General features: G+C 36.5%; 1 protein-coding gene across 4 annotated transcripts in view; it reads left to right on the forward strand.

Annotated features, from left to right (window-relative positions):
* Window positions 1-23499, forward strand: part of MYT1L (myelin transcription factor 1 like) — a 130152-nt gene that overhangs the window by 43216 nt on the left and 63437 nt on the right. For 3 of the 4 annotated variants that reach the window (XM_041420523.1, XM_041420532.1, XM_041420541.1), the window contains exons 5-10: window positions 3864-4835; window positions 9591-9725; window positions 12252-12342; window positions 14599-14706; window positions 17885-18096; window positions 20219-20221. In XM_041420523.1, the coding sequence (XP_041276457.1) occupies window positions 3864-4835; window positions 9591-9725; window positions 12252-12342; window positions 14599-14706; window positions 17885-18096; window positions 20219-20221 (1521 nt within the window). Of the gene's footprint in view, window positions 1-3863; window positions 4842-9590; window positions 9726-12251; window positions 12343-14598; window positions 14707-17884; window positions 18097-20218; window positions 20222-23499 lie in introns of all 4 variants that reach the window. The other variant, XM_041420514.1, reaches the window with a different exon arrangement.

Genomic DNA, 23499 nt, shown 5'->3' on the forward strand with positions numbered 1-23499 from the left:
CTCTCCCGTGACTCCTGGTATGACATGGAAAGAGTCACTGAAGTTCTCTGTGTCTCAATTTCCCATCTGTAAAATGGGGTTAAAGTACCTACCTCACAGGGGTGTTGTGAGGCTTTTTAAAATAATGTTTGTAAAGTGCTTTGAGATCCTTGGATGAAAGGTGCAGTAAGAAATCAAATTATTCACTTTTTTGTAGCGCAATACAAGTGCACTTCTGCCGAAATGGCTAAAGGCTTCCAGCTCTTAATAGCTGTTCTACACTTCTCTACTATAATTTCTTCCTGCCATTTGTTATATCTGCTGGGAGTTAAAAAGAACAAATTATACAATCTAGAATATCTAAATTGTTATGATATTTTGTGGAAGAGGGCTAGAATAATCTGATATTCTTTTTAAACTGCAGTGCATATTCTTTGTCCATGCAACCCTAAAGTTAACATATAAAGGATACATTATAAATTTGTAAATTCTTCACCTAAACTGGCTAGCTTATGTCTTTGTGAGACAAACTCAATCTCTTCACAAAATAAAAATCTTCAGTTTGCATCACTGGTTCCAAAACTTATGCAAGAGGTAGAGTAAATCTTTGACCTCTCCAGGTTTTGCAGTCATTTAACAGACAGCCATTAAACAGCACACTGTAAAGGTAGTTACTGAGTTAAAGATCAAATCTAAGGAATCACAGAAATGTGAAATGAAAGCAAGATTAAACTTTACAGACCTGAATCAAAGAAAAGTCATATAGTTCACATAGAGCTGCTAGTGTAATATGCTCCCTAGAAGACCCTTAACTAATAAACAAACTGATTTAGTATTAAAAATTTCATTTTGATAAACAGATGATACAGGTGCCTCACCAGAGCAAGCTTAGAATCCAAAACTGTTATTGTGGGGATGACATGGCATACATAAATACCTTCCTCATTAAAATTAACTGCTACATGGAGGTAAAAGACATGACTAAAATAGTTGTTAAAGAAAGGAGATGCAAAAAAAAAAAAGCCAAAAATTAAAATATGAGAAATGAAACTTATTCAAATATTTTGTTTTCCCACCTCTGTCATTTCTTCTCTTCCACTACCTTTTACTTCTTCATTTTATGACTGAATGGATGGGAGACCAGAAAAGGATATAGCCAAACAAACAGAATAAAAAATACTGTAGTTATAGCTTTCACCCAGCTTACCTACTCAAAAGGAATTTAGATGTCTTCTGTCATACGGTACATGATTCATATTTTGACTTTTCACTTGTGGAGGCAAGGTATAACATCTTCCTCTTCTTGGTGATAATTTACAAACACATCCCCCGCTTTTAAGAAACAATCCCTGGAGCTTTTCATCTTTCAAAAGTTGGCCTATAATAGCCACTGCATACCTGAGCAGTTCTCAGGATAACTTGAGAAATTTCTTTTTTTTTCCAACTTGGTATTTCAGTATTGTATTGCAGCTAGATTTGGACTGATTTCACCAGTGTTTGTTGATACCTCATCCTAAACCTGAAGGCACTGGCAGTTTTGGAGCTATAGCTTGTTGCTTCTTTAATTACTTTGATGTTCCTTTGCTGCATCTAATTGCCCATCAGTGTAGTTACAAGAAGCATTCCACAAAAGCCTCAGTTTCTATAGAACAATCTCCTTGGCACCAGGTTTTATCCTTAATGTTTAAATTAATGTGGGATTTGTTCGTACATTTTACTTTAGAAAATTATTAGTGTATTTGCTTTTCAAATAGCACAGACTATCTGTACTATCCACTAATCTTTCATTGCCTTCTTCTATTCAGTTATTCGAGATGGACATTTTTTAAATAGGAAGTGTAAGTGGCAAACCTTACTTCTACACTGAAAATCTGATACTCTGATACCCTTAATTTTTGTGGCACTGAAACATAAATGTGAATTATGATGATCTTGAAAGACACAGCAACTAAAATAAAACCACCTTTTATGATAAACAGATAACCCACTACTTGCTTAGAATATCTTGTGATGTAGAAATACCATACAATCTTCCTTATTAATTATCTTTCCTCTATATTTAAGCAGATAATATGTAAGATATAATATTTTACTGTTAGAGCATTTTTTTTCTAGACATAGCCTAGTCATCAACCAGTTCTGCTGCTTAACTACAGCCTACTATCATCCCAGGATCCCTAACCACTGTGTAGAAGAAATACTATCTTGTGGCTGAAATATTAATTATTGTGCTGTTTAGCTTTGTTTTACAACTCTTGATTTATTATCTTGACTATTGACATAAAAACTTTTTATCAATCACTATTTCCTATTTCTAAAATGTTAGTGCACAAGCCACCTACTACCTGAAATTTCCCACTTTGATTTGTTTAACCCAAAATATGAGCCACACTTCAGAAATTGCTATGTGTTTAGGAGCACTAGTGTTGAAAATACATGTAAGCTGAAAAGATGCTATCAGAAGTTGATGGATTAGCTCTTGAGCAGGTGTTAATTATCCTAGCTCTACTGGTTTCTTTCAGTTTGCACCATCTGAGAAACTGGCCTAGCATGTCATTGTAATGACAGATATAGGAACTTTCTTGTCCAGGGCTGCAAAATACAGCTTGTGTAGTCAATTTTCAAAATATAAGTTGTGCAGTGTTCATTACTCCGTAATTATGAATGTATGTTTTAAGACTGGGTCTAATAATGTCATAACTGAGTGAACATGAGATACCAGAAGATGCTCTCTGAATGATATTCATCTGACTGAGTGTGGGTATTTTTAAGGTGGGCATCAAGTTTATGCCCCTTTGTTGTCAATGAAGAGAAACAGGCACTTGTAGTGGTTATCATTTTTATTCTCAAGAAGGTATCTTAACCAGATCAGGTGGGCTGTGTCCATAAAGTGTCTGCTTCTCTTACTGACTGAGGACGGAACCATGGATGTAGGTGTAGGTGTCTGCCTTGCTTATGTCTAAAGTTAGGTGAGGTGAATCTCCTCCTCAGTGCCTCTCCTTGGCTCCATCTTATTAAGCCCTCCCTATGTTATTAAACAGTTACTAGAACAAAGCTGAGTAAAATGTGATAACGCTGCACCATTCTGTTACAGTACACAAAACAATAAATAACAGCCCTATCATACATATATGACTATAAAATTTGGGCTAGCATATTTACTTAAAATTATGTTGTGCATATAATTCCTTCTATCCTCCTTTCGTGTAACAACTCTTTTTAAAATTCTTAACTTCTCCACAGTTGAACTGAGAGCTTTTGATTTTACTGATGGATCCACTAAGTAAAACGCCATTTTAATATTTTTGCATTGCTATTGGTCAACTAGTGTTATTTGTGTGTATGGTGTTAAAAATGTGACTTTTCCTTCTTGGAGTATACTCTTTCTCTTTTGGTGAATGGCATTCATCAGTAAAAGAATAAATCCAGTAGTATTCACTCTTTTGCCATCTACCACATTTACAGGAAATACAGGAATGAGAAAAGTTGGAAACACAGGCAATTATGTCATCCGAATAATGTGATTGCAATAAGTCCCATAAAATTGTGAATATAGAAGTGAAAGGAGAAACATAAGTATTAATGCCATAATATTCAGCAGTAGTAGTAATTAGCATTTTGATTGCCTTTTTCTTATCAGTTCTGTGAAAGAAATTCATGTGAATAGCAAATAAACAAAAATAGCCCTATGGACTATAGAGAATTCAGTTCAAATGGGTCAGCCATAGCGTTCTAAAATTGCTGTATGATTAACAATATTTGACATGCAGTTTGTTTTCTGTCCGTGCAATTGCAACAACAGTTCCAATTGTAGCCACTTTTTTCTTTTCTTTTCCTTTTTCTTTCTTTCTTTGTTTCTTTCTTTGTTTCTGTTTTTTATGCAGAAGACCATCAAATGAATTGTCACAATACTCGAATAATGCAAGACACAGAAAAAGACGATAACAATAATGATGAGTATGATAATTACGATGAACTGGTGGCCAAGTCATTGTTAAATCTTGGCAAAATTGCAGAGGATGCAGCATACAGAGCCAGGACAGAATCAGAAATGAACAGCAATACATCTAATAGTCTGGAAGATGATAGTGACAAAAATGAAAATATCGGTCGAAAAAGTGAGCTGAGTTTAGATTTAGACAGTGATGTTGTTAGGGAAACAGTGGACTCCCTTAAATTATTAGCACAAGGACATGGTGTAGTGCTTTCAGAAAATATTAATGACAGAAATTATGCAGACAATACTTCACAGCAAGACAATAGGAATATGAACTTTGTAATGCTAGGGAAGCCTGTGAACAATGGACTTACAGAAAAAATAGTGGAGGAGAGTGATGAAGAGGTGTGTCTCAGCAGTTTGGAGTGCTTAAGGAACCAGTGTTTTGATCTGGCTAGGAAACTCAGTGAGACAAACCCACAGGAAAGAAATCAACAGCAAAACATGAACACTCGTCAGCATGTCAGGCAAGAAGATGACTTCCAAGGAAGAACACCAGACCGGAATTACTCTGATATGATGAACCTAATGAGGCTTGAAGAACAGTTGAGCCCCAGATCTAGGACTTTTTCTAGCTGTGCCAAGGAGGATGGTTGTCATGAAAGAGACGATGATACCACCTCTATTACTTCAGATAGGTCTGAAGAAGTGTTTGATATGACAAAAGGTAACTTAACCCTGCTTGAGAAAGCAATTGCTTTGGAAACAGAGAGAGCAAAAGCCATGAGAGAAAAAATGGCAGTGGAAGCTGGAAGGAGGGATAATATGAGATCATTTGAGGAACAGTCTCCAAGACACCTTTCTGGAGATGACAGGAAGCCTAAACCAAGTGACGGCCATGTCAAAAAGCCATATTATGGTAAAGGTAATATTTCTATATACCGTATGTTATGTCATGAGAAAGTGTGAGCTAACATGTTAAGTTTTTGCATAGATTTCTGAAATTAAGTGTTAACTCCACATAATGGGAACTTTATTAAAATTGTAGTATGACATGATTGTAAAATCGCATCATGCTATGATTATAAAATGAAAGAACTCATTCTGCAGTGTTAGAAATATGCACAGTATATCATTGGCTAAATTAAAAAAGCAACTTCTCAGGGAAACTAAACAAGAGATCATGTTGAAAGAGGCAAAGATTTTTCTCATGGTTTTAATATGTTTTATAGTAATAATTTAAAAAGATAATTGTGTTGCAAACTATATTGAAGGGGGGGTTTATGCAGCAGATAGTCAATCAGCTATGAAGTGCATATATTACAGATTGGATTGGGTAGGTGGCATCGTGACTTATAAAATTATCATCAAATGACAGTTATTGATGAAGCCTCTCCTGTCTAAAATGTAGAATTGCCTGATAGAAATTGAACAGTATCAAAATGACCGATAACATAAGATAAGGGCAGTGACTGCACATTAATTATCTTAAGATAGTAAGGTAATGGAAACCATTTGCTATGCAAGGCATGGTGTGGCCTGGGCTGAGATCAATAGCAATTTCTTTCTTATGTGCATTCCACTTCACTGGTTTCATTCCATTGTGGAAACAGTTAAGGTGCTGCCTTGACCATAATTCAATACAAGAGAAACAAACAAACAAACAAAAAAAAAAAAAAAAAAAAACAAAAACCAAACAAAACAAAAAAAATCCCAACAGACTAAAGGTTACCTTTAGAATGCCTTTTAATTTGCAGGATAATCATGGTGATGGTGTGTTTATATTATGACACCCCTCTTTAACGTGTTTATATCTGTACATGTAGGGCCATGCTGTATTAAGTGCTCAATACCTCCTGAGATTCATTGAACACCCCTGATTCCCATTGACTTTAGTGGAAGTTCAGGACGTGGTATTTCTTGGGAGATGCTAAACAGGGACTGAGTTTAGCTTATATTTGTTGTAAAAATATTTGGTTTGCTTTCTACAATTGACATGGTGGGCATTTTTCTCTTTTTTTGTAAATCCATGTTTTGAAAAAGTAATCTGCCTGTGACATTCATGTAGGCAGACAACATCTTGATCCAATAAAGTTTTGGTCATTTTTCACAAGTCTTGAACAAAAGTAATGATCAGTCTTTTAGAAATGCATGAAAATTACTGATGTCAAACACTGCTGCAATGTGTTTTAGTGAATTTTTGTTTGTTCTAACTACAAGTATAGTCCAGTGTATGCTGTAGTAACTTTGGGCATTTGGGGAAGACAGATTTATTTAGTTAGTGTATTACTACATAGCCATGTGGATGTTGTGCTAAATGTTGTTCACATATGACCTATTATGGATACGTTTCCCTGTATGTATATGTCTCTAAAAACACAGAAAACATGGCAAACAAAAATTAATTTTTGAAGGGTTTTTGAATTCTGGTATTGTCCAATCTTTTCAGTATATATATAGCTGGGAAAACCTTTTTGTATATAGGCCTGCTCTCTCCAAAAACCCTATATCATTTCTGACAGTGAGAAATGTATGGATATCCTATTTTAGTAAATTCTATAGCTTCTTGGAACCATCCTGTTTCTTGGGAGCTGCAGCCTGAATTGGTAATAGGTCAAAGGCTCACCCGAGACTAAATACTGTGGGAGTTTGGACAATGAAACTTTGTGGAGTGTATCATTCTTGACCTTTTTAATATCAAAAGAAAGAAAAATTCCCTTATTTAAAACAAAACAAAACAAAAAACCACAAAAAAAAAATAAAAAAACAAACACACACTAAAAAAAAACCCAACCAAAAAAACACAAAAAAAAAAAAAAAAAAAAAAAAACCCAAAAAAAACAAAACAAACAAAAACCAAAAAAAAAACCACATAAAAAAAAAACCAAAAAAAAAAAAAAAAAAAAAAAAAAAAAAAAAAAAAAAAAAACCCACAAAAAAAAAAACCCAAACAAAAAAAAAAAAAAAAAAAAAAAAAAAAAAGAAAAAAGCCACAAAAAACTAAACCAAGCAAAACCAACAGACCTGTAGGGAATATTCTGGTAGTTGTTGAGAGAAGCTTGAAGTAAGACAGTTACTTATATCATTTGTTCTCCAGTCACATGTTATCTTCCCAAAGACTGCTGGAAGAGATACCTTCGGAGATATATGATAAAGTTAGGTGGAAACTTTCTTGGGAACACAGGTTTGCAGTGAGAACTGCCCCTTGGTTCAAAGATCACTGAAACAACTATTAAGAGACCGTTAACATTTTCCCCTGCCATTTTAAGCTTTCTAAACATGTCTTCTTCTGAAATTTATGCATTTTGAAACCTTTTAAAGTCCTTTGACACCCTTCACTCAGGAAATACTTCCATTGTGGCAAGGAGTAAGAAAAGGTTGCAGAGTTCAGTAAAACTGCAATGTCTCTCCCAAATAGCAGAAGAGGATTTACAGAACAGTATCCAATGTTTCATATAAAGTTGTGAAAAGTTTACTCAAATGTCTTCCATTAAAAGCAATGGGAAATTGTTCAAGTGCAATTTTATGCAAGTTTTGAAATCATTAAGAGTAGTATACAGCATCTTTTCTGACTCATTAGACCATAAAGGCTCTTAAGGATCTGATATGTGCTATAACTTTATGATGTAGACTTGAATACAGAGCAGGATTTACATGATGCTGTAGGATGCAAGTGTCTAGATCCTCAGCTGCTCTAAATTACAATACCTTCACTGACTTTGGTGGAGTTTTAAGAATGTCGAGTAGCTAAAGTACCTCTAGTTTAAAGTCTCTAAAAAGCCATTATGGTCTATTAATCATCTACATTTTTTGCAGTCCTTGAATATTGTTGTATTTACATAATTTGTATTTCATTTACATTATCTATTCACTTACCTAATACTTTTACACATCCCAAAGTACTTGACGAGTTGCTTAGAGTTGTGTATGTATGTAGCTGTGGGCTTGCTGTTCTAGTGGTCTCAGCACAGGCCTATCTGGCAGGAATTCAAATCCCTCCTCTGACATTTGCTCCTTCTGTGGCCTTGGGTTTAACTTCTTGATCTCTTTCTTCAATTTCCTGATGTATGAGATTATGGTCTTCCCAGGAGTGTTGTGATAATTGTATAGCACATTGGAGATAAATTCATATGTTTATTTGTTGTTAAACAGCATGGAACAAAGAACTGTGTTCTACAGTCCACATGCAAGTTAAGTAAAATAAAACTACCATAATTAGGGGTTGTGTTTGCAAAACACAGAGTTTAAGTATGAGATTATATTTTAAGAATGGGTTGAAGACAAGGAGAGTCATTACAAGGAGCTAAAGATTTTTTGTAAACTGAAGCTGTTTTGGAAGAACTTGAAAAGTAAAAGTATATATAAAACCTACCAGAGAGAAATCGGGGAAAGATAAGTCCAAAACAGAATATGAACTCTGGATTGTATTGATTCATGATGAAAAGAATGGGTTGTCTGTGAAGTTCAACAAGTATTGAAATTTCCCCCTATTATACTGAGGGTTCTGTTGAAGCTATGATGGAATTTAATGTAAAAAAGTCTTACTGGAAAACAAGTAGCAAAATCTTATTTTACGGAAATAAAAGCATCAATACTGAAGCAGAGAAATTACAAGAGCAACACAAAATTATTAAATGAGGATAGTTCAGATTGGGTAGTGAAAGGAATGATGGACTAAAAAAGCTGTTGGTGATCTTAAGCTAAAACTGTAGCAGTTTTTGTATCCTGAATTTTATCCCTTTAATAATGATATGAAAATAATGTCCAAAACCTGGCAACTGTGGTCAAGATGATAAGATGTAATTTGTGTCCTTGTCTGGAAGAATAGATATTCTACAGATGTTCTGTTAAAGGAAATAAGCAGATGAAGTTATGTGAGAAATTTCTAAATCAGGATAAATGTCACCGGTATTCCATTACATCATTGGCAGAAAGCTTTATTTTGTGGGGAAAAATGTCTAGTTAGACTTTTCTTTGATTTGTAGTCAGAGAATCCAACAACATTCTAAAAGGTCATTAACCTTTCAAGCATATGAATATTCAAATGTTACATATGCGTGTTGGTAATGGCCAAGATTTACAGCGCAAGCAATACTTCCAGTAATTCTGATTACAATGTTTACTCCACCATAATTTATTGAAAATCAAGGAATATTTATGTAATTTTACCACTTTGTAAGGAATTTAAAGAAAACAAGAATCATTTCCTCATTGTGTCTTGGAAAAGGGATTTTTGTGGAATCATGCTGAAGAGCTGCATATGCTACTCTCAGGACATTGAACTGCTATGACAGTACATTTGCAGACCTTAACACATGAGGCAAATAAGAATGTAAAGAAGGGAAACTCCATCTAAACAGTTTCCAAATGACCTTTCACCCTTGAGCTAATGCTTGCCAGCAGAACATTGATTGACAGTGGTACGGCTTTGCTATAAAAAGGTAATTTTCCAATCATTGTGAATGGATAATGCCGTGATCATGGGAGCCTGCAGTCTGAGAAGAAGATAACAGGATAAAAATGACAGAACTGTGATAAGAAGTAGAAGGGTTTTGGGGTTTTTTTCCAGTTTTCTTAATAACATTTACCAAAGAGTAAATGACATGATTAAATGAACCTTCTTACAGAAATGTGAAAAGACTCATTCACTTGACACATTTGTTGTAAATTATAGATCCCTCAAGAACAGAAAAGAAAGAGAGCAAATGTCCTACCCCTGGGTGTGATGGAACTGGCCATGTAACGGGGCTTTACCCCCATCACCGCAGTTTGTCAGGATGCCCACACAAAGATAGGGTCCCTCCAGAAAGTAAGTTCACATTCTTTCATGGAAACTGGGGATAAAACTACAAAAAATTTCTAGCATGCTTTTTAAACCTTTTATTTAAAAAATTAATTTCATTTTTCAGTATGGTTTGTCTCAAGTTAGTCAACTGTTCTGTGTTATACTTTTTCCTTTATTCCATCGTTTCCATTCTTTACTAACTTTACACTAAAAGATCAACTTTTAAAGCTGTATTCTTTGATTTTGAGAATCCTAGGTTATTTTTAATAGACATATTTAGTCAACAGAGAAAAAGGTTTCCAGAAGATGTGCACTGCTTTTGCTTCTGCGTGCTAATGTCACATCAACTGTCCTTACTGTCTTGTACAGGAATAATTATTCCTGAAAAACTTGCAACCCCTTTCCTGTGTTATTGTTGTGTCTGAAACATAATTTATATTAAACTAGTGCATATTATAAAAAATAATAATTTGGCTGTTTACTTAGCTACAGAACTCAGGATTTTGAGCAAATGACACCTCTCAGTCACATGGGTGGAACTTCCTGCCATGTCAGTAAATTCTCTGCATAGGAAGTTCACTCATATGAGCTCGTGTACACCCACCTAAAGGCAGAGGGCTTCATTTCTGGAAGTCACCTCCTTGGCTGGTGAAATCAGCATGGTCCTGTTGAAGCTAATTACTCTGTGCTGGTTTTCATCAGGAAGTGTCTAGCTAAGATCTTATTTTCTTTCACACCAGTTTTAAAACGGAGCTATGGATTCCATTCCGTATGAACTTAAAATCCTCACTGTCCATTAGCACTTCTGGACTTAACCTCAATGAATTTGCAACAGCCTTAAGGGAATGTTATAAAAACGGTCAGAACTAAAATGGTCCCCAGTTTCCAAAGGAAAGTAGATTCAGATGGACAGGAAACCAGAAGAAGATTAGCACTGCAAAAGTGGCAGACATAACAAGTCTCCTCTTTCCTGGTACAGTGGCTTCTTCCAGAAGTAAAGTAATGAGGAAGTGCTTTAGGAAACTTTGCTGTAGTTTGGTTGGTCTCTGAATACAGTAGAAAAAATAAAGTAATTTCTCTGCTTTCCAAGACCCTGTAATTTTCTGAAATACAAATATTTATTCAGTTACTCAAAGTTCTATCATTTTTTCAAATGGTAAATAAAAAGCTCTTTAGAAGACTTTGCAAATCAAAGAAGAATATAGCTTTAAACTGTTTGCATGCTCTTGTACCTACTAAAATGACAAAGGTGAGCTCATCTTTTTTTTTCCTGTGATGTTGGCCTTGTGAAGCATGTTTCAAGAACAGCTTTAAATATTAGGAATTTCAGAGTGAAGCTTTTGCATCTATACACATTTTATCACACTGATGATGGGGTGATGATGATGATGATGATGGTTATCTTTTAATGAGCATACATGGTTTAATTCTCAAGTCTCTGAACAGCTTTTATTCAGTTCTTAACTCAGTCAACGTATCTCCTGATTTTATTAGATTTTTTTTTTTTTTGAGTGAGAACTAAATACAGGCTTCCAGACCACTTCTTGTGTGAGAAAATGAGAAACTTCACAAGGGCTGGATAACTTTTTTCAATTGAGTGATGTACTGCTATCCAGCTCTGAGACATGGATTCAGATATGCTTCATGTCATAAAAAACTCTTCAGTGCTCCCAAAAAGTTCTTGATAATTTGGCCCTTCATAGCATGAGCTTTATGATTTAGAGAGGTACTGCTCTGAGCAGCCTTGGAGTAAGTTTTCCATCCAGCTTGCAGTGGATGCGGATGTAAATCAGTTTACTTGCTTAAGCTTGTACCACTTATTTCTTTTTTTACTTTTTTTTTTTTTGCCATCTCTCAATTTTTAAGTACTTAATTTTGGTTCTTAGTATTTTGAAAAAAAAAAATCACATTTGTAGAGAACATGAGTAAAAAAATAAAGGATCCATTCTGCTCACTATGTAGATCTGAACGATATATCTATGTGGAAGCGAGCAGAACTGGTGCCTAGCTCAATCGGGCTGCCTTATAGTTAGGGTTAAATTCTGTTCAGGGTTGTACTGAGCTGTGTTTCAAATAATTCAATGTTCTACCGGTATAGCTTGAGAGTAGATTTCAGCTCATGAGTTTGATACTTTGTTTATAAGGCTATCTATTAAGAATACATACATTTCCTGAAGGAGTTTTTCCAGTCTGTAATTTTGTTTTGTATGGTTGTTAGCCCACCCTTTACTGTTGAGCTGATCTTTGCTCAGTGGTTTTGTATGAAGAAGATGTTGGGCGTCTTCTGCTTCACTGTTGCACCAGAGATGCATTTGTTTATAGGTTCTGTAACCTCCATAACTTTCACTGTTGCCCTGTGTTAATGAGCATAGGGTCACAATACTTAGTTTCCTCATCAGGCTTTATTGGCTATGTGTGTCACGTGTATTTGGAGGAATGCTGGTTGTTAATGAATCCTGCTTTGTTTTAAAATGATTTCATATATACTGGGATTTGATTTTTTTTTCTTGTTTTCATACTCTGCTGTTTTCTCTTACTCTCCTTGTCAAGTTCTTGCCATGCATGAAAATGTTCTTAAGTGTCCTACACCAGGCTGCACAGGCCGGGGCCACGTAAATAGCAACAGGAATTCCCACCGAAGGTAAGGATGCCGTCGCTGGACACCAATCTAGAGGGAACGGTGCCTCCGAACTGCAGCCCCTCTAGCAGTCCATTGGTGGGGGGGAGTGAGTGTGTGTCGTTGTTCTGTTCTGAGGATTGACAGATGGTGCTTCGTGTGCTTTCTCCATTTTAAAGAGTAACATTTATTCATGTATTTTCTGAGGAGAACGAGTGTGCGTTTGCTGTAGTATGGATGGATTGATCCACAGAAGACATTTTAAGCATCCTTAGCTTTTTGAGTGGACTTTTTTTTTCTTTTTGTTTTGATATTTGCTGAACAGCAGTTGTACAAAACAAATGGTATGACTCCTCAAGGGTGTATTGCAGGGAGAAAGATTTTTTCAACATCAGGACTAGGAAAGAGTTCATGTTCTCACACTTCACTTTCTTCAGAGATTTTTTTCTAGTGAATGAAAAAACCTACTCAAATCCTAAATTACTGGTTTTTTTTTAATACACGAGAAACAGTATTTTAAATACACAGCTGTTAGCTTTCTTACTGACCATAGTCATAATCCCTAAGTACTTATTCACCTAAAACTGAATGAGAATCTTGGCTGTTTAAGAAACATTAAGAACATGTTTCATTACCCTTAAAAATGAAAAGGCAGAAATAATAGAAGCAAGTAGTCTATTAAAAAAAAAAAAAAGATCAAGGAAAAAAGCAACTTTTCCATGGTTTCCTAAGATTAGTACTAGATTCTTAGAGAAGGGATACTATTGCAAGTTACATTCTGTCAAACAAATTTTGAAAATGTTACTTTGGTGTTCTGTATGTTATAGTTTTCCCACAGAACAATAATAAAATCTTGCTCTTCCTTTACAGTTTTAAAAAATCCAGAAAATTTAAGAGGATAAGAGGGTAAAAGGAACTGTGCAATGTTCCTGTTATTGAATTCCTTTTTACTGTTAATTGTAGCATTAAGGCTTAAGGGAGTACAAGTGCTGGGCATTCAGTCTCACCTAGCCCCTCATATCAGCTGCATTTCCCCCAGAAGACTCTTGTGGGTACCAGCCTGCCTGCAGCAGGCTCTGGTGCCCCTTCTCTGCAGCGACCCTGCCAGTAGATGCAGCAGAAACCCCTGAGAAGGTTTTATGGGAATTACTGCTGCTTGAAGCAGCATTCACTTCTGGCTGAATTTCCACTAGAATATTTGAGGTGTCTGAGGAAGAGCATGTCAGTGGAGCGCAGCTGCCCCCTGGCATGGCTCCAGAGCTGCGCAGAGCTCCCTCACCCTCTGCAGAACTAGGGCAGCGAGGGCGGGCAGGGGGAGCACTCTGCAGTATGTGCTTACCTCTTTCTGCAGCTTTTGGGGCATTTTTCTCTACTACACTTTTTTCTTTTTTTTTTTCCACTTATTTCCTGTAAAGAAGGGAGCATCTGGGAATGCACTGATTTGCCTTTCATTTTAATTTCTATTCCTGTGGAGAGCACAGAGAGCTGTGATCACATAAGCATGCAATAGACTAAGACAAGGAAAGGAACCCCTCCATTGTCAGGTCACAGGGTTTTACAGCTTCACTAAGAGCACCATCTGCTGGTATCTGTATATTTATTTTTCTCAGTTCTAAATCTTCCATAAGAATCAGGCTTATTATTGCCACTTCAATAATAGTTCAGCTTTAGCAAATATAATTGAATTTCCAGTGCAGAAATGCTTTGCATTTTACATCATCTACTACTAGAAAGCATACTTTAGTGGCTGAAATTCATGAACAAACACTAACAGTTGACATGTAGATTTAGCAACCCAAGGCAAAATTTTGCACTCATTTATATGCCTAACAAAAAGATTGGAGTTAATGGAGCTGAATGAGGTGTGAAGCAGCACAAGATTTGGCCTATATGCTGTTGTCATTTAATTGTCTTCAGGAGCCATTTCATTGGCAGCATTTGTAGATGCGTAAAGGTCACAAGTCTGCTAGCAGAGCTGCACAGTAGATTCCAGTTTATATTCTCCTCTCCTACTGGTATGTTCCCTGGCTGACATCCATGAATAATCTACCCATATACTGTGAGAGAAGAAGAGCAGATGTAAGATTTACCATGCAACTTTGAAAGCAGAAGAAAAGAAGTCTATTCTAAAGAAAATAGACATGATCAAAACAGTTTTGGAAACCCTTTTCCTTCAGATTCTTCCTGATGCTGCTAAGGAGGAGAAGGAGTAATTGGATCAGTGCTATAATGTGAAACTATGCAGGACAAGACAATTAAATTTCCTTTCTGTAATTGCAGCCTCTCTGGATGTCCTATTGCTGCAGCAGAGAAACTGGCTAAAGCTCAAGAGAAGCATCAGAACTGTGATGTGTCAAAATCAAACCAGGCATCAGATCGGGTTTTAAGGTATTAGAAATCACTATAATACTTATTCTTATGCAGAATTCATCACACATTCACCTAATCTGAGAATTTATATTTATATACATTGTATATACATATATATCTCCTTTAAAGAAGAGTTAGAATTAGGGCTTCTGGATCCAATTCTCACAGTGTATTTTTCCCACTCAGTTTTCATGGGGGAGGGTTGGTAATTATTTTGGCAAATACATGTAAAGCTGAAAAGCTCATTTTTGTCTTAGGCATTGTTTGGTGTAAAGATGACTGCTGGAGTGCAAAGTCTAAGAACAGTGTGAAAAAAGTTGGTATCTTTTGGGAATAAACTAATATTTACCGGTAAGTCTTGGTTTTTTCAGCAGGCTTTTACTAGTAAATATCAGTTTAAATTAAACCAGAAGCCCTATCTGCATTACCAAACTGGTAAACTTTTGGCAGGACACTTGGAAAAGTACCAGATATAGCTTAGGTTCCAAAATAACATCAGGCTTAGTTCTTTGTCTCTGTTCCCCCCATTCTCTGCCAGGAAGGACAGAGAGAAGAAAAAGACAAGAATTATCTAAATGTTCATATGGAAGGGACCTTTAACCAATTTTATATTATTATACTCCTTTTCTTCATCCATGTAGGATTCTGCATTTATCTGAAGTTGCATCCAGCTTTGTGCTATTGTCTCCTCTTTTGAGATATGTGGGTGGAAAAAATCTTACTTCTAAGGAGCTGAAGTGTGAAGGATGCATGTAAAGCAATCAAACTTCTGCATGATTGTACCAGCCTTATGCTGATGATGCCCCAAAAGCTGCAGAATTTCTCCATGGATACTGCAATATCTGTGGGCTGGGATAGGTACATCCCTCCCAGCTGCCTCAAAGAGCATGGAGGAAGTGCTGCAGCTTTAGTTCCTAGAATTTCCTACTTATCCCATAGTTCTCAGTCTTTAGCTGTCTTTTAGATTTAAGAACCGATTGGGCTACTTAAAGTTTTCTGCTGTATTATCAATGCCGTTCTTCAAATATTCTCTTAAAAGTTCATCTAATCTTGATGGTCTTTTCAAAAACCAGATTTCCGTGGAGCTGGGAACACAGAATTACGGTTCACATCTACAGAAGATTTTTCATCATTGCTGTTGACTGTGCTCTCCTTCTGCAGATTTGTTTTGATGGGCTTTATCTTAACTGCCCCTAATTCAGTTTGCACAGCTTGGCATGCAACATCCCACAGAGGTTTCTTAGAGAAGAGTTCTTCAAATCCCATTAGTAAAAAAACTCCACTCTTTGAGGGAATAAAGCAGTTTCTCACTTGATGGAAAAAGACAGATGAAAATTGCAGTGGCTTTTACCACTGCTCATTACAGAGAAGCCACTGAAGTCAGTTGCCATAGAAGGCAACTGCTCAGAAGCAGCATCCAGTTTGCTGGCAAACTCCCTAGGATTGTTCTGCAATCTTAACTTCACTTGTGAGCTGCCTCATGTTTCAGTTTCTACAGGCAACTCAGATAATTCTTTCATCTTGTCTCTTGCTTTCCTTTTACCTTTAAGTCATTGAAGTATTTAAGATGAACTTGGCAGCTATTTATAAAATTTGTGTGCAGGCAATTGATGGGCAGACAGAGATGTTTTAACAGTAAATCCTGAATATTTGTCTTCATCCCACTTTCCATCCCACCTGCATTTGAAAGTTCTTACTTAAAAAGAAATCAAATTCATAGGACTTTTATTCCACTGAAATTTTGGATTTGCACTAAATGTTCAGGATCAGAATTGCAGGTTTTTGGTTAAATATAGATTATCTTGAAACAGGATCAAACTATTATTCATATGAGCTCACTGTATAAATAAGCCCACTGTATTTTGTGAGGAAGAAGTGTCTAAAGGAATAAACATATGTAAATCAAAGGGAATAATATTAATAATATGATTTTTTGGTAATATTTACATAAATATCCTCAATAAATGTTATGATAATAAATTCATTCAGAAAAACATTATATAATATTTAAAAACTATTTCTTATTATTGAGCACATTTCACTCTGTTAGTCAACATGATGATACTTCTGATCTCAACTGAATTTATGTTCCTATGATTGTTCATTCCATTTCCTCTGGTTATAAATGCAGAAAAAAAAAAGAAAAAAGAAGAAAAATTTAAAAAATATATATGCTTCCTGATTCCAGCAGAAGCACTCAGGTGTGCTGTTCATCATCCTCACCTCCTGCTACATGCAGCAGGTAGACTTGCAGTGTTGTGTAGCAGTTGCTTGCTACGACCCAGTCATGTAACACTTTCTTCTATAGCAGGGTTTGCAGGATCTGGCCTTCGTTTGCCTGCTTTGAGCTGATGACTCCTGTGTCCACATGCAGAAGATGGTGTGACAGTGGAGTTCACTGCAGCATTCTTTCACTGAGATTTCACAAGTTTCTCAAATGACTGAAAAACATCCATCAGGGCTTCTTCTGACTGTCCTCCCTCATCCTAAATGAAAGACATATTTAATTGAAACAGTTTTATGTTGTATTCATTCTCAGGACCTTCCTTGACGTGTGCATCTGTGTGTCAGGAATTGCAGCTCCTGCCAGAATCTTGCATTTAAGGATAAGCAGGACCTGCAAGGCAGCAGCTCAGAGTTGACAGAGCTTCTGAGACTCTTCTCAAGATGAACATGGATTTGTATATTGAAAGATGAAACAGGAATAGTTACTTTTGAAAGCACAGAGAAAAACAGCATACAACTCTGTTGGAAGAAATATGGAGGAAATGCCATAAATTAGGTGGAGCTTCCCAATCTACTTCTTCTTCTTGATATTTAAAGAATTCATCCAAACTTCTTCTGTCAGTCTGCTTACCCCTCTTTGATTCACCTCCCAAAAGAAAAAAATATTTGCTTTATGGTGCAATTACAAGGGGAAAGGGAAACCCTGAAGTATTTTAAAACTGAACTTTAAAATACTTTTAGCTGCAGGATACATTTAGTGACATGAGAATTAATTTTGTCTAGGCTTTGTTCAAGGAAATAAATATTGTTTGTCTGCTGAAAATAACCAAACTAAGGAAATGCAATATATAGTATTGCTGTCTCTTGAGTTCAAGAAATAACTAAGATTTTCTAATCTGAACTATAAATTATGCACAAACATAGTGAACTGAACTGCATCTAACAAACTGTACATATCTTTAATTTCTAGGCCCATGTGCTTTGTTAAGCAATTGGAGATCCCTCAGTATGGCTACAGAAACAATGTCCCCACCACCACACCCCGCTCCAACTTGGCCAAGGAACTAGAGAAATACTCTAAGACTTCGTTTGAATATAACAGTTATGACAACCATGCCTATGGCAAGAGAGCCATAGCTCCCAAGGTGCAATCCAGGGATATATCCCCCAAAGGATATGATGGTAGGAGGTGCACACTCTTATACATGAGAGACAAGTTTGCAGTTAATCATGTTGTTGTATATGTAAACATCATACAAATAAGACATGTTTTCATGTTCATGCAGTATTATGAGGAATGCTATCATATGTAAGTTATTTTAAAGGCCTTTTAAAATAAATGTTTTTTATACGGTGCTTGCTTCAGGATTGTTGCACTGGCAAAAGACATCTCCAGCTATTAAGCTCCTGGGATGTATTGAGATGGCAATAAAAGCTAAGTAACAGAGATAATCCTTATGTTACTGTCTGGGAGACCTGGCCTCAAGGGTCACATTAGGATTCTCACCTTCATGCAGCAGTTCAGGTAACCCAGAAAGATAATATACTGGTTTTGTGGGGACGTGGAAGTAGAAAACCTGGGCCTCATTGCACTTCAGAAATCACTGCTACATACTTAAAGTGGCATTTTTGCTTATTTTGTCCTCACAAATACACTGGTTGAATTCTCTGGAAAACCTAACATTTTTAAAATGTTCAGGAGAAGCCTGATATTAGCTTCAGTTCAGGAGAAGACAATGGATGGAATCAGTCAGGCAAGAGGTTTCTCATTAGGGGAAAAAAATGAACTACAGGATAAAGAAGGATTGTAGCTTTTGAAGACATCGGGAATTTTTCAGAACAATACATTTATATATGCATATATATTCTATGTGTATATGTATATATATATATATAAAACTAAACCATACCCTTTTTTTTTCTTCTTTTTGAGTGCTAGCAGCTTTTTGTTTTTTTTTTTTTGGTTAAAATGCTTGATACTACTCAGTGACTATAAGAAATTTCAGGCAGGTGTCAGACTTTTTGTTTAAGAAAACAGAAAGAAACATACTATACAGAACAATTTATGCTATTGCCTGAACACAGACTGACATTTAAAAGTAGTGAAGTGAGCAAATAGAAAATTACAATGGCTCTTGCCTTCATATGTCTGATACTTTGGATATTTTCCTTTCTCATAGAATTAACAGACATATTCTTGCACTGTAGCAGAAAGGAAGAGGGTTGTGAAAGGAAACCTATTTTTAGTAAAAGACCTTTTTTTTCCTCATACCTTCATCTTATTTATCTTTATCAGAATAAGGGCTTGAACAGCATTAAAAGTAAAGCACTAACTGTATCTGTGTTTAGGAAGATAATGAGTTTACATTAGTATAAGGTAAATTCATATTAAATATTGCGTATATATTCTGTCTACTCTTGCAGAAAGGAAAGCATCACAATACTGCTGGGGTTCCTGTGAAAAAGCTTATTTTCAGATCAAATTACTGATGCATAAGCAACTGATACATATTTTTCTCATTTAAGGCCCCTTTTTCAATAAATAATGACAAACTTCACTTTTTCTCCCAAACCACCAGAATTTGAAAATACATGTAACATTAAGCACAAGTTTACAGTGGCCTTAAATAATAAAAGGCTGTGTTGATGCAGGTCACTGTCTTTATGCACACTCATCTTCCTTTGACACAAATAGGAATTTTTCTGGGATATAGGACTGGGACTAGGTGGCTTCACTGCTCAGTAGCGTGAGCCAGAGGGGACTGAGGGACGCTGCGTACCTGTGATTCACGCTGGCAGAGCAAGCACAGGGGGCTCGTGCGTGCTGGGAGCAGCGGAAACCCGTTAACGCTGGAGCGGGCTGGCTGCCAACTAAGGCTGCTCCATGGCTTTGTTCCACACTCCTGGCTCTGCTGGACACAGTGCACACTACACCTGGTTCCAAGGGATGTGTGTGCTCTTTGGCCAGATGGACCTGCCAGCATGGTCCCAGAGGTGGGGCCTGATTTGAGTTCGTCTTTTCCCTGTTAGTGATTTTCATGAAACCTCTAGGATTCACATCTCTGAAATTTCGGAAGTACTCCAACAAATTTGGCTTAAATTGGCTCAGGAAAATCAGTTGAATTCTTAGAATGATGAAGTGAAATCCTGGGCACACTGAAATTATTAAAACATTTTGGCACTGACTTTCAATGGAACAAGGATTTTGCTGACAGTTATTGTAAATAACTGAATATGAAAGAGATGTCAGGAAGAAACTCTTCACTTAAAAGAACCACTTCAAAAAATGCCACATTATTTTTAGATGGTTTTATATTTGTATATAAAAGAATTAATGATTACTACTAAAGACTTTATGGGGGTCCAGAGAGCACGCCTATTATGTATGTCAGTAAAGCATGTTTATATAAAAGCAGATTCTGTTCTGAAAGGTCATCCTGAAAACCCAAAAGTACATCTAAGGTTTTGGGGGCAATGTGCAGTTAAACAGTGCTTTAGTTCTGACTATATAAGAGAAGTAGTCTTAAAGATATGAAAAACCAATAGCTTCCCTTCTCAATTCTTTTTTAATTGTCAGCTACTATGGTATTTTCATCAGCAGCAAAAGGGATTATATCTTCAGTAAGTGTAGAGTTGGGAGTGACACAAACATAAATAGCACCTTTGAATTGTTTCCTTGATATTTTTTTAAAGTATGGTTTACTAAAAAACAAACAGAAAATGTATACTTTGGATCGTTGGATAGGGTAATTAGTAATTCTTGAGAAATTTTTTATTTTTGGGCTTGTTTTTCCTTTGAAACCAGTTGCATAGTGTATTGGTTGCTTGGCTTATGGTACACAGCAGTAAAGGTAAGAAAAGCTGGACACAGCAGGCAGTGGTGATGGCAACACTTTCAGTTGCTTAGGTGATTGCAGAAATTATTGTCATCCCCCCAATAGGTCTGGGTCATTCTATCAAAACACTGAAAAAGTTTTATGAGTGGGATTCATCTGACCATATTCAGAGTTTTGTAATGTTGGCACTGACAGCTGAGTTTGGCACCCCTTTCAGATTCAAGAAGGGTAGTTGCTTCTCTGATTTAGTTCATCTTTTCCTGTAGTGCTTGTTTAAAACTGGTCAGGTGAATCATGGCCTGAAAGTTCCTATTTTCTTCCACTGCCTGTATAGGAAGCCTGTAATGACTAGCTCAGGTACCTGAAATTAGGTGAGATGAATCTTTTATTGTACAAGTCAGAAAAAGTGTTGAAACCATAATTAATTTACTAAACCATTCACTATTTAGACCATATTGGGAATGAAGGTGCCTGGGCAGAACTGAATTCCAGACCAAATACCTTCCTTTTGTCTTTTTCATGTTTGGGATCTCTCCGACTCCCCCTTTGTTAATTAGTAAGAGAAGCCTTTAGACTTTGAGAGGTTCTTTGTAATCAGCCCCCGGGCATAATCTGATGGAAGCCCAGTTTGGGTATGCAGCTGGTTAGACCTGTGTCTGTTTTTAATGGGGAAGATGTTCTTCACGTTTGGTTTCACTCTGGATTACAAAGCATAGATGGACTGCACAGCTTCATAAACCTGGTGCCACAGGGGTGGGCATTGTATCAGGCAGAACTATCTGGTATTGAAACAATGCATCTTTCCCTTCATTAGTGAGCAGATTGATTTTATTAATTATAAATCAATGATCTTTGTTTCTCTGAAAAGCTAATGTGAAATGAACAGTCTGGGTTACGTGACTCATCTTCAAATGTACAGCTGCAGTAAGGTTAAGATAACCATGGCCATTTCTCTCCAAGTGAGTTTTGCTTAAATTATTGGTAATCTGAAAGCTAGTAATTGTGTAGCATGCTTATAGCAGTTTACATCTTCAAAGTGTTTTGCAAGTGAATCACAACACAACTAAATTTTAGAAGCAACTTTCTGTTTGTAGAGAAAATGAATACAAGGGATAATGTAGTTTGACCAAGGCCACAGAGGAGTCCGTATCAGAGCCTGCATGAGTTTCTGATGGTTAGTCCTATGTATAAAAGCTGCCTCTTTCCCTCCCTCTCTTTAGCACACATTCTCATATATATATATATATATAATTTCACATGTAATATGTCTCTTATGTCTGTCTAAATGTGACCTATTATAACTACTAACTTTTTTTGAAAATCACAAATTCTTATTTGTTCCTATGATTTTTGAAAGATAGTTCTAATTTGGCAAGTTCAGTAGTACAGAGTACTTGCTGTGCTAACATAACACAGTAAAAACTGAATTATTCAATTACTTGCTTCCTTAAGTATCAGAAAATTCTTGCATGTCTTGGATACTGTAACAAAGTAACAATGGATAAATGCTGAATTTTTAATGACCGCCACTGACTACTATATTAATAATGAAACTCTTGAGGAATAGTTCACAAATTTCTTATTAGTGGATAGCCTGCTAGTGTAGTGCTACTATGTGTTCAAAACAAAAAAAAAAAATGTGATGAATGTTTAGCATTCACTTCACTTAAAAAAAATCACACCCTGTGCATTATGTGGCTTTCCTGAGAAAACTCCATCTGTTACGATTTAAGTAAAACACTATTTCCTTTGCAGTAAAAATAATGCCATGATTTTTTTCAGTTCTTTAGAGAAAGATGACATAAGCTCTAGCAGAGACATTTTGCTTTCAGATTCTTCTTTTGAACCCTGTCTGCCTACCAAAGCAGCCCATGGTTCACAAATGGGCTGTGCTCATGGGAGCAGATTATTATATGTATGTCTGTTCAGACAAATACAAGTGAAGAGCCTGGCATTTAAATGGAGCCCAACACGGAAGAGCTCTGTCTAGGGCCTGACCTTTTTTGTATAGCTCTCTAATCAGCATGCTAGTTGGTTATTGTTACACTGTGCTATAAGGTATGATCTCTGCAGTATACATTTCCATCTTAAGGGGAAGTAGTTGCTGTAATATGCATGGATGTATCCTCTGACCTTGACTTTTATTTTTTTCTGAAAATACATAAACTTCTACATTTTGGAGACGAGCTCACACTTCCTTGCATTTTTATAAACACTCTTAAAACAGCTCATCTTGGAAGAGGGTTGGGGAAATAAGTGGGCTAATAGGGCTGCTTGCCCTTACTGCTGTAATACCTTTGGCTGCAAGGAGCGTTACTTAGAAGCAGCAGCAGTGCTGCCTTGTGTTTAGACAGGCTGGATGTGAGCACTGTCAGTGCTTTGGCTCTTGTGTGACCACCTGTGGCTCGTGTCAGTCAGGGCACAGCTGGGCATCACTGCTTGCAGTGGGAGCAGGGAGGGGTCTTTGGGCCTCACCAGGTTTATGAAGAGTCGTAGGTGCTCAGGTTGTTTGAAGCGGGAGGGGAGGATTTTTCCCTTGTACCTGTTGTTGCTGTTTAAACAGCCATTGCTTCTGCCTTTGTGCAAGTCGTGGTAAAACTAACACATGACAACCACCTATTTTCTCCTGTTGTGCTCCTGTCTTTGGGATGGCCAATGCCATATTTGCCTGTGGTGTAGGAGGAAATGAAGCTTTTAGGAAGCATGAAGTGTTTAACGAAATATGGGTGGTGCTGTGGCCCAGAGGCCA

This window comes from Onychostruthus taczanowskii, unplaced genomic scaffold (assembly GCF_017590055.1).
Source record: "Onychostruthus taczanowskii isolate IOZ18803 unplaced genomic scaffold, ASM1759005v1 scaffold11, whole genome shotgun sequence".
In the NCBI taxonomy this organism is placed as follows: domain Eukaryota; kingdom Metazoa; phylum Chordata; class Aves; order Passeriformes; family Passeridae; genus Onychostruthus; species Onychostruthus taczanowskii.